This window comes from Rhinatrema bivittatum, chromosome 1, assembly GCF_901001135.1.
Source record: "Rhinatrema bivittatum chromosome 1, aRhiBiv1.1, whole genome shotgun sequence".
Taxonomy (NCBI): domain Eukaryota; kingdom Metazoa; phylum Chordata; class Amphibia; order Gymnophiona; family Rhinatrematidae; genus Rhinatrema; species Rhinatrema bivittatum.
In genome coordinates, this window is record NC_042615.1 from 839,126,632 (window position 1) to 839,142,498 (window position 15,867).

Below are 15,867 nucleotides of genomic sequence, written 5' to 3' on the forward strand. Positions count from 1 at the left end.
GCAAAGGTTGCATTGGCCTGGAGGGGTTATGTACAAGGGAGGTGTACTGGGGAAATGTACAAGGGAGATAAAACATGTTAAGGGGGAATTCACTTAGCCCTAAGAGGGGAGATGTTAAAACAGGGAGGAGAACTTAATGGGCTGTCGGGATTATGTATTACCGGAAGTATTAAGAGGGTAATTTAAGGGGAAGTTATGATGGTATTTACAGAGAGGTGGAGAGGAAACAGGCTGGGTGTAGAGGGTCAGTTAGGTTTAGGCCTGTTTAAAGAGCCAGGTCTTGAGGTACCGTTTGGATTTTTTTGGGCACAGTTCCTGGCGAAGACTGGGGGGCATCTTGTCCCAAAGGGCAGGCCCAGCGATGGAGAGGGTACGTTCTTTGGTAGACTTGTTTTGTCAGTTTAGGCGAGGGTCTTTGCAGTGTCGCACGGTGTTGGGTTCTGATAGGTCTGTCAAGGGTACAAAATCGGAAGTGTTCTTTGAACCAGGGCATGTCATGGTTATGGATTTATGAATGATGGTGAGGGATTTATATATAATCCGTGATGTGATAGGCAGCCAATGTAGGTGTTTGAGGATGGGGATGATGTGATCATATCGGTGGGCATTAGTGAGGATACGTGCCGCAGAATTCTGGAGCATATGAAGAGGCTGGAGGGCATTTTTAGGGAGGCCTAGGAGGATGGCATTGTAATAATGAAGTTTGGATAATATGGTGGCTTGGAGGATTGTACAAAAATCATTAAGATGAAGAAGAGGTTACAGTTTTTAGCATGTGAAGCTTGAAGAAACCATCTTTAATGGTAGAGTTGATGAATTTTTTAGGTTGTGGTGGTTGTCCAGGGTGACGCCTAGGCTTCGAACATGTTGGGAGAAGGAGGTGGTGGGAGGTGGTGTGTTAGGTGTGGGAGATTTGGGGTTGTTATGGTGGGGTGAGATGTATAAGAGCTCTGTTTTGTAGGTTTTGAGAGCGAGGTAGTTGTCGGAGAGCAGGGAGCTGATGGCTGCGAGGGCTGATTCCCAGGTCTTCATGGCATTAGGTAAGGTATTGGTTATGGGAATGAGAATCTGAATGTCCACTACCAAACCACTGCAGATGTTACAAAATGCGGCTGCGAGATTGCTGACCAGTACCAGCCGCAGCGAACACATCTCTCCCATCCTCAGGAACCTACACTGGTTACCAGTTAATTTCAGAATTCTATACAAATCAATCACCGTTATTCATAAAACTATCCATCATCATCTTCAACTCGACCTGGAAATCCCATTCAAACTCCACTCCTCTAACAGACCAACCAGAGATATTCTCAAAGGCACTCTGAAATTTCCCCCTATAAAGCCTCACGCCTCTCGATGACCAAAGACAGAGCTTTTTCGATAGCTGGCCCATCTATCTGGAATAGCATCCCATTAAGTCTCAGAGTGGAGCCTTGCCTGTTAACTTTTAGAAAAAGACTTAAAACCTGGCTCTTTCACCAAGCCTTCGCCGACCCACCAGACAATCACTAGCTGTCCTTGACGCTTACCCGTTATGGTGATTATACTCACGAATGGACTCTGACTCTTCCAGGTTAAAGCACCATTAAGCTTTAACCCGTACGCCCTATGGTATCACTTTATATTTATTTCCTGCCTTATCTTCTTTCCAGCTTGTTGCAAGCTCCCAAGTTCTCTTACCCTGTTGATTGTAACTTTGACTCATTCCTACCTATTGTTTACCTTTCGTTTACTTGAATTGTTACCCCCGTTATATTCTTGTTAATTGTAAACCGATCCGATATGGTTATTTACTATGAAGGTCGGTATATAAAATTGTTAAATAAATAAATAAATAAATGTCGTCCACATATATAAAGTGTGGAAGACCAAGCCTGGATAGGAGATGGCAGAGGGGAAGGAGGTATATATTAAAGACGGTGGAGGACAGGGCGGAACCTTGGGGAACACCTTGCAACAGGTTAATGGGTTTTAATTCACAGAATCCATGTTTCACTCTGTATTGTCTGTTGGTAAGGTATGACTGAAACTAGCAGAGTGCGGAGCCGGATATGCCGATTTCTCTTAGGCGCTCTAATAGAATGTTGTACTTAACCGTGTCAAATGCGGCAGATATATCCAGGAGGGAAAGGATGTATGATTGGCTTTTATTGAGGACTTTCAGAATATAGTCAGAAAGGGAGATGAGAAGGATTTCGGTGCTATGGTGTCTGCGGAAACCAAATTGGGAGGGGAAGAGGATGTGGTGATCATCTAGGTAGTTTGTTAGTTGCCTGATGATTTTTTCTAGGATTTTTTAAATAAAGGGAAGGTTAGAGATTGGATGATAATTGCCCGGGTCTGTTGGGTCCAAGGAGAGTTCTTTTAGAATAGGTTTTATTATGGCTTGTTAAGTGGGATTGGTACAATGCCAGATGATATGGAGCTGTTGATGATATTAGCAATGGGCTTGGAGATAATATTGGGGATGGTGAGGAGGGTTTTGGTAGGAATGGTATCTGAAGGATGCACGGCAGGATTGATTCTCTTAAGGATGGATTCAATCTCAACGTGTGTGGTGGTCTCTAATTTGATTACAGCAAGGGTGCTTATTGCTTGGGATGTGGTGGGCGAGGTGGCGGAGGGGATTGTAGTAGGGGAATTGGGGCGTGTGGGAGAAGGCAGGAAACGTGCCATAACTCTTTCTATTTTCTTGTGAAAATATAGAGCAAGCTCTTCGCATTTGGTTTTGTGATCAGGGGAGGGGAGTTGGGGTAGCTGCTGTGCTTAGTTCATGAGCTCCAGAATGTTATCCCAAAACTGTTCCATCTTTGTACCAAATTTCCTGGAGCTTCCCTCGCACCATTGCACCCTCTTTGGAAGCCTTAGACAAACACTTCCCAGAACAGCTGCTCCAGATGTTAATTATTACTTACACCAGTTTCTGTATTCTGCAGTCTGATCTCTTCAGTGCCTCGGACAGGATACCCGTACCCACATCTCCCAGGTCCACACTTTGAAGCCTGAGCATGAAAACATAAACCATAGAATGCTATACAAAATCAGATATAGTAACACGGTAACACAGTAAATGACAGCAGATAGAGGCCTTATTGGCCCATCCAGTCTGCCCAGCTGAGATTTTCCAGTTTGGAAAGATAAGCAGAGAAATTTTCATATGCACCTCTCACCCCTCCCCATGTCCTCTCAAGCCTTTCCCCACCATCGTCCTTCATAAGCATCTCCACAATTTGCAAACGTGATGGCCTCTATCCTCTTCAACCTTTTATTACTTAAGCCCTCATCCAGACCCTCTTCTGTATCCTATTACCAAGTTTACTAATAATCCCCATAGCCAACAAAATTAGTGAGGCTATGGTAAAAAAAATTCCAGCCTCCCCAAGTTCACTGCAGTTTGTGTTTTAACCATGATCCCTCCATGCAGGCCACCCCAGCTTTCTTGGACGTCTGAATAAGTCATAGCATTGCTGTTTTGGGTTGTAAAAAAATGAAGTAGTCAAAATACACAAAATAACATTCCCATTGTATTTTTATTTATATAGTAACTGAATGAAAGATGGGAGGTATGGTTTCATATACAGTCACAAAAAATAAGCCCTTAAACATCAACGTACTCCAGGACCCTCACACACTGTGAACACACATCAGAAAAAGAGGGGGTATCACTGGTTTCAAATCATATGCATCCAAAATAACCACATATGCAATGCTTATAAATATATTTGTTTGTAGGATCTATAACTTAATGAGTTTGACAGACATACAAACTCATTCTCCATGTAAAAGGTCCAATTTACTTTATTTTAATTACTAACTTTTTAAATTTTTGTTATTTATTTGAAAAACTTCAGAGTCTTTTTGAATAAAATTCTATATCCAATGAATCGAACTGCCACACAAAATTCTAATAAAGTCATATCTCTCTAACGCAGATATTCACAACGGTACTCTGACCTCTGTCGCCAGATAATGAAAAAAGCTACTCATCTGTGTCTTTGAAGGCAAGAGTCCCTAGCAAACCAAGTCCCGACATGAACGTGTTTCGGACCGTAACAGGTCCTGCTTCAGGGGCAAACGACTCTTGAAAGTAGATCTTCGACACCAGCTTTAGTACGGCTTCATTTTATTCTCTCTTCACAAAGTGACGCTTTCATGGTTAAACCATACTAAAGCTGGTGTCGAAGATCTACTTTCAAGAGTCATTTGCCCCTGAAGCAGGACCTATTATGGTCCGAAACACGTTCATGTCGGGACTTATATTTATAAGCATTGCATATGTGCTTATTTTGGATGCATATGATTTGAGACCAGTGATACCCCTTCTTTTTCTGATGTGTGTTCATATACAGTCAACCAGTGGTTCTATCCAGAATAACCATAAACACCCAACCAGCCACCTACATTCAAACACTTAACTTTTATAATTATTTTTATACTTTTTTTTTGTTTTGCTTCTTTTTCATTTTTCAATCAGTTACTATATACAAAAATATATAATGGGAATTTTTTTTGTGTTTGATTAGATTGCATTTCCAGTGTGAAAAAAATGACCTAGAATACCATCAAAGAGATGGAAATTTCTTCCTTTCTTTGGAATTTATGACATTTCTGAGATGAGCAATGCATAAAGCTCAAATCATACATCGTTAAATCACAGGGGGGAAATTGCTTTTTGATGCAAAATCTATGCATACTTTAGCCCATGGGCTTTTCACCAGTATGCATGTATCTGCTTTATGCATGTACCTTCTGCGACCCTAATGGTCTGTAGATGGTGTCCCAGTAACAGAAAGTGGTAGTTTCTTTGTTCATACAACATACAAAAGTCCAAAGACAGAGAGATACTCCACAAATAACTTCTATTCCTGGTCAATCCGCAATATACTTTGAAAATTGATGAAAGAATGAAGCCTGAAGACCTCATACTCAGCAATGCCCGATAATTTGCACCATCCTGTTTTCATTGCCTTACTTCTGGTATAATCATAGGTACTTATTACAAAGCTTTCAATAAACCAGGGCTTCAACAAAGCATAATCAAGTTGAAAAACATTCACTTATCTTGCTGTGAAAAGGGAACTTCCCCCATAAACTGTATCACGGACTGTAAAAGAGATTTCACAAAGTTCCAAACTTCAGCAAAAAACGCCCCAAAGGTTTTCCTGGGTTTTTTGTGGGATTGGATATGAGAGAAGCTGCACATAATTCATCTTTCCTTTGTTGGATTAAGAGTTCTGGAGGATCTGAATTGGTTGACATTGTTGATATGTTGATGAGGTTGCTTAAGTTCTGCTTTTAATATAAGATAAGTTTCTGGTGTGGGGTTTGGGTGTAGGAGAATGGAGGATTTGGTTTTGGAATAGGAAACCAGCCCAGACAAGTTTGCAATCTGACCAGGAAACGGGGACCACTGATATTGAGTTGGTGTCAATCTTGATGCTTGCAGATTGGAAAATTAAGTTGAGGGTCTATGTCTGCGTGTGGGGACTTTGATTAGTTGGGTGAGGTCTAGATTCTCCATGTTATGCTGGAAGCTGGTGCAATGTCCTTTGAGTGGGTCCTCAGCATGGTAATTGAAATTGCCTAAAACCGGGTGTGGCCAGGGTGGCCTGCTATCCGGGAGTCATGTGACCACTTGAGTACTCTCTCACATAACCTGCGCGGAACCACTGTCTTCCCCACGGGGATGGATGCATGCTGGATCAATGATGTGTTGGGGCTCCTCAATGGTGAAGTTAAAGTGAGAAAAGAGGCACCATCAGGCTTTCTGGGCGTTTAGGTGTTGGGCGTATCAGAAGTGTTCCAAATTTTTGTGATCCATATAAATGGTGAGCAGGTGTTGAGCCCCTTCCAGCCAGGGGCGCCACTCCTCCAGGACAAGCTTGATGGCAAGGAGTTCACCGTCCCCAATGGTATAATTGCTCTCTGCAGGAGAAAACTTGTGAGAAAAAAAAGGGCAGAGATGTAAGGTGCCTTTAGAGAAGTGCTGACTCAGTTCAGCTCTGATACCTACGGAGGATGCATCCACCTCCAACATGAAAGGGTGGCTAAGGTTGGGGTGACAGAGGCAAGGTGCTTGCAGGAAGACTTCCTTTTAAGCTTAAAAGGCTGAGGCCACAGCGGGGGACCAATTCTGAGTGTTGGCTCCTTTGCCGTGAGAGGAGCTGCAAGGGAGGAGTAGTTGGCGATGAAATGATGGTAGTAGTTAGCAAACCGCAGAAATCTTTGGAGGGCTCAGAGTCCAGGTGGCTGGGGCCACTTGCAGATACTCTAGAGCTTACTGGGATCCATGGAGAAGCCTTGCTTGGAAATGATATATCTCAAGAAGGGAAGACTTTCTCATTCGAACATTTGTCCAATTTAGCGTATAATTGTTTTTCTCGTAGATACTGGAGCACCTGACGGACATCCTGACGATGGGTTGGCAGGTTTTTGAGAATAAGAGGATGTCTTCGAGGTAGACCATGATCTTGGAGTACAGGAGGTCTCGGAAACATTTGTTCATCATTCGCTGGAACAACGCCAGGACACTGCATAGGCTGAAGGGCATTACGAGATACAGTCATCAGGGTGAATCCGGACCAGATTATATGCCCGTGAAGATCTAACTTGGTGTAGATGTTCGCCCCCTGAATCTGGTCGAACAGTTCATTAATCAGTGGCATGGGTATTTGTCCTTCTGGGTATTGGCATTGAGCCCTCGGTAGTCGATGCAGGGGCGTAAGCTGCCATCCTTTTCGTAATGAAGAACCCCACACCAGCAGGCGAAGATGAAGGATGAATGAATCCTTTGGCCAGGTTCTCCTGAATGTCATGGCCTTCGTTTCCGGAATGGAGCGGGGATACACTCTACTGGGGACTAGATCTATGGGGCAGTCGAATTTCAGAAAGGTGGAAAGATGTCCACGTTCTTCTTAGAGAAGACGTCAACGAAGTCTGCATAGGGCTCCTGAATTCCAGGTGTCATGGCTGCCAGGGGTATCTGCTGGAGTGGATCCACCCATTTCATGCAGAAGTGGAGACAGCATGGGCTCCAATTGGAGAGTTGTAGCGTCGCCCAGTCAATTAGGGGAGAGTGGCGCTGTAGCCCAGGTAGGCCCAGGATCATGTATTTATCTAGGATGAAGAACTTGATCTTCTCCTCGTGGAAAGCACTAATCCTCACCGGAACTGGTGTGGTGATTTGGCCAAAGGGTCTCCATGGATGGATGTGATGACCAGGGGTGTTTCTATAGTTTTGGTAGAAATTTGCAGGTGGGCCGCGAGGTCCTTGACTAGGAAGTTTCCTTCCACTCCAGAGTCCACCACTGCCAGTACTGGGAAAGAGTGAGAGTCCAATGTGATGGTTGCCAGAAGATTCAGCTGAGGGGTCAGAATGACTGAGCCTAAGGTCAGGGCCCTAAATGACCTTAGGCCGAGAAGTTTCCTGGATGGATCGGGCACTGGGATAACCGATGTCCTGCTGCATCAGAGTATAGGCAGAGGCCTGCTTGTCTCCTATGTTGACGTTCTTCTGGAGATAAATGCCCTTGACCCAATTGCATGGGTTCTTCGGCCCCACTGGTGGAGGTGCCTTCAGGAGCTGAAGCCATGGTGGTAGGAGGAGAGCGGGGACACTTGGAAACTGAGTGGCGTGGAGTCCGGAGCTCCTGGTTGCGTTACTGGAGACGTCGGTCAAGGCCTTCCAGAGTCTAGGGAAGATCCCGGGCAGGGAGCTCATCCTTGAGGCAGGATGATAGGCCGGCCATGAAGATAGTGTAGATAGTTCTCCTGCCATCCAAGTTCATCGGCAAGCATCCGAAACTCAATAGTGTAATCAGTAAGTGAGCGCTGCCCCTCTTTGAGATGCAGCAGGTCCGTGCTGGCGGTGACCTGTCTCCCTGGACCATCCAAGGTCCTCTTAAAAGTAGAGAAAAAGCACAGGAGATCCTGCAAGAGGGAGTCCACATGCTCCCAGAGTGGGGATACCCATGCCAGAGCTTTGCCTTCTAGACGCGAGAGGATGAAAGTAATCTTTGTGGCGTCGTCTGGGAATGCCGTGGGTTGTAGGGAGAAATGCATGTAGCATTGGTTGATAACCCCGACATTGTTTCGGGTCTCCGTTGTAACACGGCAGTGCTGGTAGAGGAATAGACAGATGTGCTGGTGCGGCCTGCGGAGAGGGACCTGAAGAGATTGGTGATGGTGTCGTCGGTGGAGAGGAGGAGTCAAGGAGCATTTAGGCATTTTATGGAGGCCACCAGAGCTTCAAGAAACCAAACTTGCTCTTGGATCTTCTGTTCCAGTCCCAGAGTGGCCTGGAGAGAGGTGGCCTCCACTGGGTCCAAGGCTTTGGCAACCTGTTGGAGGAGTGGACCCTCAGACCGAGGAGCAGTTGGCGCTGCCTGTGGGAGAAGCCCCTATAGGTCCCCTCCATCGGCAGGCAAGGCTGGGTGGGAAGCAGAGGTCAGCTGGAGCTTCACCAATTCCAACCCTCATTCACCGCAGGTTGAGCCCACGAGTACCAGGGCTGGCTTGACTTAGGTGGGCCTCTGCACGGATGATCCCATGAGGAGAGGGCCAGGTGAGAGCACTCGAGGTCAGGTCCAGGCCAAAGGTCGGAGACAGGCAGCGAAACTCAGTCAGGTCCAAGCAGAAGGTCAGGGCAGGCAGTGATACTCGTACTCAGGTCACAGCAGGTTGGAAACTGAAGGTCCATCTGGTGTCAGGAGCAAGGGAAGGTGGGAATGCAGGAAGGCTGAAGTACAGGAGCACTGGAACGTAGCTCAGGAGAGTGAAGGGTCTTGCTGCCAAGGTAAGCTCTGACTGTCAGAGCTTGCCTTATGTAGGAGAAGGCCAGTGATATAATCAGTAAGGGTCACGGGTGATTCCCACCACGGGTCCTTTAAATGTTCAGGGAAAGCATGCGCACACACGCATAGGGATGTGCCCAGCCCGAGAGGAAGGTGGCAGCGTGGGCGCCAATGGCAAGGTAGCATCAGCGAGATGGCTCAGCCCAGGGAGGGCTGCCGCATCGAGGAGATCATCAAGAAGCAGCAGAGTGGTGCGGTGTCGATTCTGGCTCCCTGCCATGGCCAGGGAGCCCCGGGCTGCCTTGACGGGCCAACATCTGGAGGTGAGTGCAGCCTACTGCGGGGCCCTGTGGTCGGTGAACATAACAGGTGCTCAACCCACCAGCAGCCAAAGAAAGCAAAATGCTGCAGTCCATTGGTGCTCAACCTGCCCTCGGCTGAAAATGAGAGGCCTGGGTCTTCTGTTGTGCTTGCGCCCACACACAGCTTCCACTCCCCCCCCCCCCCCCCCCGTGAAGCATGAAGGTGGAGCTCATCCCGCCACGGCCTGAATACAGTATGAGGCCATATGTGTGAGCTTATATGTGGGTGTGAGGGCCAATGTGTATCTGAAAGCCTGTGTTTATGTGCATGTCTGTGTGAGAGCGAGTGTGTGTGTGTGAGCTTGTATGTGGGTGTGAGAGCCAATGTGTGTCTGAGAGCCTGTGTTTATGTGCATGTCTGTGTGAGAGCGAGTGTGTGTGTGTGAGCTTGTATGTGGGTGTGAGAGCCAATGTGTGTCTGAGAGCCTGTGTTTATGTGCATGTCTGTGTGAGAGCGAGTGTGTGTGTGTGAGCTTGTATGTGGGTGTGAGAGCCAATGTGTGTCTGAGAGCCTGTGTTTATGTGCATGTCTCTGTGTGTGTGTGTGTGAGAGAGAGCTTGTGTGCTTATGTGTTTGTATATGTTTTGGGGCCTGTGAAAGCCCATGTGTCACATATAAGCTCTCACAGGCACGCACGAACATACACACAACAGAGGGAGAATGTGTATGTTAGAGAGACGGAGTGTGTTAGAGAATTAATGGGTTATTGTGTGTATGTGTGAGAGAGAAGATAAAATTTGGGTATTTCCACCTCCCGTAATCCACGACAATCTCAGGATGAATGGAAATCATAAGATCACAGGTAGGTAGAGCAGAAGATTTTTTAGCCTTATTAATTCTAATTATTGAGTGTAAGTTGATGATTCTGCTCTTTCAAAATATTTAATTTTGGGGGGAGAAATAGAGCATTTTTTAATTATTGGATTTTTTATTCATCAGTTGTTTTGAAATATTTTATTGCTGTTTGGGAAATTTTGTATATTCTGTTTGAAATATTTTTTCTTTTTATGAATATGATTTTAGTATGATTGATGTTTTATATTTCTTGATTTTATTTAATGTTTTTATGAAGCATGGTAATTTTTCTGTTTTTCCTTTGTTGCTCTGCATATAGTGAGGCTGGCTTGTTGTGGGTTGCAGTTCAGATCTTCTCAGCTCGTTTCTGTTTATACTTTCTGATTTCTTTATTCTGTATGTGTTCTGCATATGTGACCAAGGTGAGGGATTTTGCTGGCATGTAACTTCTGTGAAGGGATCTATAGCAGCCTGGTTTCTTAATAAGAGTTTTATTGGTGTTCTAGGGCCTGGTGTAATATGTGCAGTGTTGCCTTTTCATAGATAAGGTTGTTAGGGTAGTTTTGGAATGGGGGATTTATTTAGATTTTTATATTTCACTTTCCACACTTCAAAGCAGATTACATTCCGGAACTGTAGGTATTTTCCTATTCCCAGAGGGCTTAGAATCTAAGCTTGAGGCAATGGAGGGTAAAGTGACTTGCCCAAAGTGCAAGTGGTCTCCCTGGTTCATAGCCCACTGCTCCACTTATTACAATGCCACAAACCTTGCACTGCAACAATTTAAGAAGGACCTGAGAACTCGGTTATACACACAGGCTTTTAAACAAATGGAAGGTGACCCCAAGAGCAAATAGTTGGTATTTTCTTAGGATTTATGATTCATGATTTTATGCTTTTATTCTTATTTGATTTCTTTTATGCTTTCGTAATGACTTTATTTCTATGTAATTATGTTTCTAAGTTATCTTTTGATGTTATTATTTATTTTTCTTAAACTTTTAGTAACATTTTGAAATTATAATCTTGTTGTTCTATATTTTTAATGTGTGCTTTGTAAACCTTTGTGATGGTGTCTCCAAACAACTGTATAGAAAAACGGTCAAACAAATAAATAAATAGATAGATAGATAGATAATGGTAATTCTGTTTCTTCATGGCTTTCTGAGGGCCAAGCTCACACCCAATACACATTACAAAATGTCTAATTGCATAGGAGTTCTAAGAGTCTTTTTCTGCAGAGTTTTCTGTTTCGTACCACAGGAGTGTATGTAAATATAATATGCATGCTGTAAGCGATATGTTTACCTCGGAAGACTGAACTCTTGAATGTTCTTTGACATGTAGAATGTGTAATAAATGCATGAGTTCTGTGTGTCTGTAAAGGGTGTGGGAGTGTGTGTGTGTGTGTGTGTTGGGGGGGTTAGTATGGTGCAAGGCTATGAGTTTTCTCTAAGGTACCTTCCCTATCCATCTAGTTCTGGGGTGGGGTGGGCCATGTCAGTTTTTTAAAATATTGGGGCTGATGTAATAAGGTGCACTAAGCTGCTGCAGCTTTGTGCATGCTTATACATGGGTTTCTGCGCGTTTTCCTGCGCAAAGCCCTATACTGGTATGTAATAAGGGTTTTGTGCATGGGGAAAAAAGCCCGTCAAACCCGCTTACAGACCCACAGATTTTCCTGCATGAATGCAAAGGAGCCTAGCTAAGCAGGAATCTGGCCACTCAGGCATCGAGATAAGCACTCAGCTACGTGCCTTTCCGGTCACTCGTCACCCAGAAAGGAGGCTAGCTCAGCAGGAATCTGGCCACTCGGGCATCGAGATAGGCGCTCAGCTACGTGCCTTTCCGGTCACTCGTCACCCAGAAAGGAGGCTAGCTCAGCAGGAATCTGGCCACTCGGGCATCGAGATAGGCGCTCAGCTACGTGCCTTTCCGGTCACTCATCACCCAGAAAGGAGGCTAGCTCAGCAGGAATCTGGCCATTTGGGTGCTGAGATAAGCGGTCAGCTGGAGGAGAATCTGGACACTGAGCACCTATCTTGCTGCCATGCAGTGTGAAATATCACCCATGAAAATAATTGCCATTTTTTCTGCAGCACAGAGTTATTCAAAAAATTAAAAATACATTCCAGGGTCATACTTTCACTATCAGGGAGAGGCATTTTCTAGCTCGCTTTTATGCACGGGTTATTGGCGTGGGTTTTCAGTGTGGATGTGGCCACTTATTGCGCTTAGGTATGTGCATTTCTTCATAACTGCACAGATTTCTGCGTGCAAATCATTTGCATAATTTATTTTTTTTACATCCCGCGGACGCGGCAGCTTCAGCCGTGCACAGTGATCAAAACACGTGCTCAAAACTACCGTGTGTTCTGCCACGGGCCCCATAGATTGCAGGAGGGAGCTGGGCTTTTTTTGATTGACCCGGGACGTGTGTGTGTGTGCTTTTGTGTGTGTGTGTGGAGGGAGGCTGGGCCAGGCAGTGGAGGGAGAGTGCTTAGGTAACCCATCCAATGCAGTTGTGTGTGTGTGTGTGTGTGTGTGTGTGTGTGTGTGTGTGTGTGTGTGTCCCATCCAATGCAGTTGTGTGTGTGTGTGTGTGTGTGTGTCCCATCCAATGCAGTTGTGTGTGTGTGTGTGTGTGTCCCATCCAATGCAGTTGTTGCAGTGATCTGTAAGAAAGTTCCTCTCCGGGGGAAGCTGGGGATGTGCACAGAGGGAGGATATGCTGGAAAAGCCCTCTTCAATGCACTACTTTTTCAAGTTCCATGTAGACCGGTGAGATGCTCACAGGAATACCCGTCTATAAAAGCTTTTAAATAAATAATTAGGATGATTCCTGAGACAGGCAAACTGCCAGTTTAACATCACCCCAGGAGAGCAGGTCACACCTTATCACTACAACCTTATTGCTAACTACTCTGATCTCAAAGGGAGATGTTGTGATGGCTCTTCAGGACCTGGGATATCTGCAAACAAAGCTGAAAGTTTGCTGGAAGGCTTATGGGAAAAATAAAAAATATTATCAGTGTTTCCCAACCCTCTCCTGGAGGCCCACCTAACCAATCAGATTTGCAGGATTGCCATAACGAATGTGCATGAGAGAGATTTGCATGTCTCATGCATATTCATTATGGACATCCTGAAAACTGAACTGGTTAGGGAAACACTGCTCTATATGATGTGGCAGCAGCCCAGAGAAAAACAGACAAAATGCTGTGGAGTTTGCCTCAAAAGTCATATGCGACTGAGGGAGCTACATATTTATACCCTGGAGGAGGTAGAGACAGGGAGATACCTGAATGTAATCTTCTAAATCAAATAAATAAATGATACAGACTTCAAGTCATGAATGATGCACCCGATGGAAAGGAAGCTGTGAAACCAAGGGTCATAATCTGAAACTGCAAGGGGTGAGGACTCAGCAACGATGTCAGGAAGAATTTCTTTGCAGAACGGGTGGTGGATAGAGGGAATACCCTCCCAGAAGGGCTGCGGATGGAATTCAAACACTGAGCATGGAAAGGAAGGGGCAACATTTCTTTATGGCTCTTTCTCTGCTTTCATTTACTAACAGGTCAATTCAATAAAAACTGCGGGAGAATGGGTGCTCCATGTTGAGAGCCCACTCTCCCGGGCGTGTAATCCTGTATGTCATGCTAAAAAGGAGGTGCTAGGGACAAGGCATGTTCCTAGCACAGGAAAGCCAGAAGCAGGTTCCACCGACAGCCATTGGTTAGGAAAACGGACACTGCTAAAACTGGGCATCCATTCTCCTAACTTCACTGGCCGGCAACTTTTTTAAAATAGAAAAAAAATGTTATTTTTAACATTTTTGGTTCCTCCGACTTAATATTGCTAGGATAATAAGTCGGAGATTGTACAGAAACAGTATTTGGTGCTTTTCTGTACACGTTTCCAGGCTTCTTAGAAATTAACGCCTCCCACTTAATATTGCTAGGATAATAAGTCGATGATTGTACAGAAACAGTATTTGGTGCTTTTCTGTACACGTTTCCAGGCTTCTTAGAAATTAACGCCTGCCCAAGGGCAGGCGTTAATTTCTGAGCATTAAATGCATGGATTGGCCACACATTTTACTTTCTGTATTCTGGGTGAATAACTAATAGCCTCCTCCACATGCATTTGCCCTTTCTCTGGCCACATGGCCTAGGTCTGATTGCCAGACCTTGCCCTATCACATGACAGAGGCAAAGTTAGGTCAATGCTATTTTGAAAAATGGCGTCCTGGGTTATACATTATATTTTACATTATAAGAAGGAGCCTTCTTATAATGTAAAAGATTAGAGAGGTGCGGGAGAGGGGTCAGGGGATGGGGGGGGGGGGGTCTCTGGGGTGCAGGGTTGTGGGAATAGGGGGGTCCCTGAATCCCAGTGAGCTTTTTAATACATTTGGGGAGAGGGTGAGGGAGAGGAAGGGGTCCCACCACTGAACCCTAATATTTGAGTGGAGGGGGCATGAGGGCACTGAGGCCCAAGTTTAATTTACCATCGAGGTAGGGAGGGCATCCTGATCCCTAAAGCATTTTATTTTAACTTGGGGGGGAGGGGGGCCATCGCTGCACATGAACAAAACACTTTTTTTTTACTTTGAGGAGTTGGGGCCGAATTGAGTGGCAGCCCTGGGTTGAGCTGGGGATCAGCCCTGACCCCCACTGAACTTCTTTAAGGGGCTACCATCGCACCTAGAGGGCCACTAGCCGCCTTCTTTTGCCCTGCAGTGCTTGGTAGTGATACAAAAGAATGCGCCCTAGAGCCGAGATGTTTTCTCAGGGGAGGGCTCCAGTATTGTGACGACCCCTCTTGCACAATAACATCGTGGTTTAATGCATCCAGGTGTTAAGATTGTGAGCCCTCTTGGGATAGGAAAATGCCCACAGTACCTAATCTAATCCACTTTGAAGTGCCAAAAAGTGAAATCTAAAAATCAGATAATTAAATATTACTCTGAATCTGCAAGTTTGGGAGCGAGTATGGCCATATAACATTTATAGTGAAACCATTGTCACCAAGTTTCAAAATTACAATAACTACAAAAAAAATGTTCACCAGAACAACGGAGCCATTTTCATAGAGAAGTAAAAATGAACAGAAAAACATGATACTAAAATTACAACATCAATCTAATAGCCCGATAAAAGACCTGAAGCAGGGTACAGGAATTTAGCAAACATTGAAAGTGCATTGCTTGTAAGAAGATTTTGATAATATCTCCAGCACTTACAAAGGAGCAGGGCTTGAAACAATAAACTGAGAAGACCTATTACCAATAAAGGTCCAAAGTACACATGAAGATTACCAGAAGAATGAATTACACATTTAGCGGGATACCTTAAAGAAAGGTACCCCCAATTCCAATAACCCAATCTCTAAGCTAGAGAAAAGCCTTCCTCTGCGCCTGAGTCTGCTTCAAACATCTGGAAGAACCCAAAGCTAATGTCCTATGAATATAAATGGTCTATTGCAAAATAAGATTTTTTCCCCTTCAGATGGGAAAGTAGCCAATAAGGTCATCCGATCATCAATAACATCTGTAGACTGCTCAAAAAAGGGTCAAATTCAAGCCAACAATCTTTATTTATTTAAAAACTTTTCTATACCGTTGCTAAGTTAAGTACCATCGCAACGGTTTACATGTAGGCACACACTTGTATATAATTAACCTCCTCTATCTCTCTTTATTTCTTACAATCCCAGTTCATTAGCCCTTGTTAATTGTAACTGCATCTCTTCATCACGTTATTTATGTTTTTGGTTGTATTATCCGCACCCCTGTTTTCTGTAAACCGACATGATGTGAACGAGTTCTTGAATGCCGGTATAAAAAAAACCTTAGAGATCACGTGACGCCTTGACGAGGACGGATGTGAGTTCTCGTCGGGGTGCCTAGGCC

The 15,867-nt window shown here is 44.8% G+C and overlaps 1 protein-coding gene across 2 annotated transcripts in view; it reads right to left on the minus strand.

The window, feature by feature from the left end:
* LOC115079764 (NACHT, LRR and PYD domains-containing protein 3-like) overlaps positions 1 to 15,867 on the minus strand; it is a 150,489-nt gene that overhangs the window by 60,300 nt on the left and 74,322 nt on the right. For both annotated transcript variants that reach the window (XM_029583613.1, XM_029583605.1), the window contains exon 7: positions 2,916 to 3,002. In XM_029583613.1, the coding sequence (XP_029439473.1) occupies positions 2,916 to 3,002 (87 nt within the window). The remainder of the gene's footprint in view (positions 1 to 2,915; positions 3,003 to 15,867) is intronic.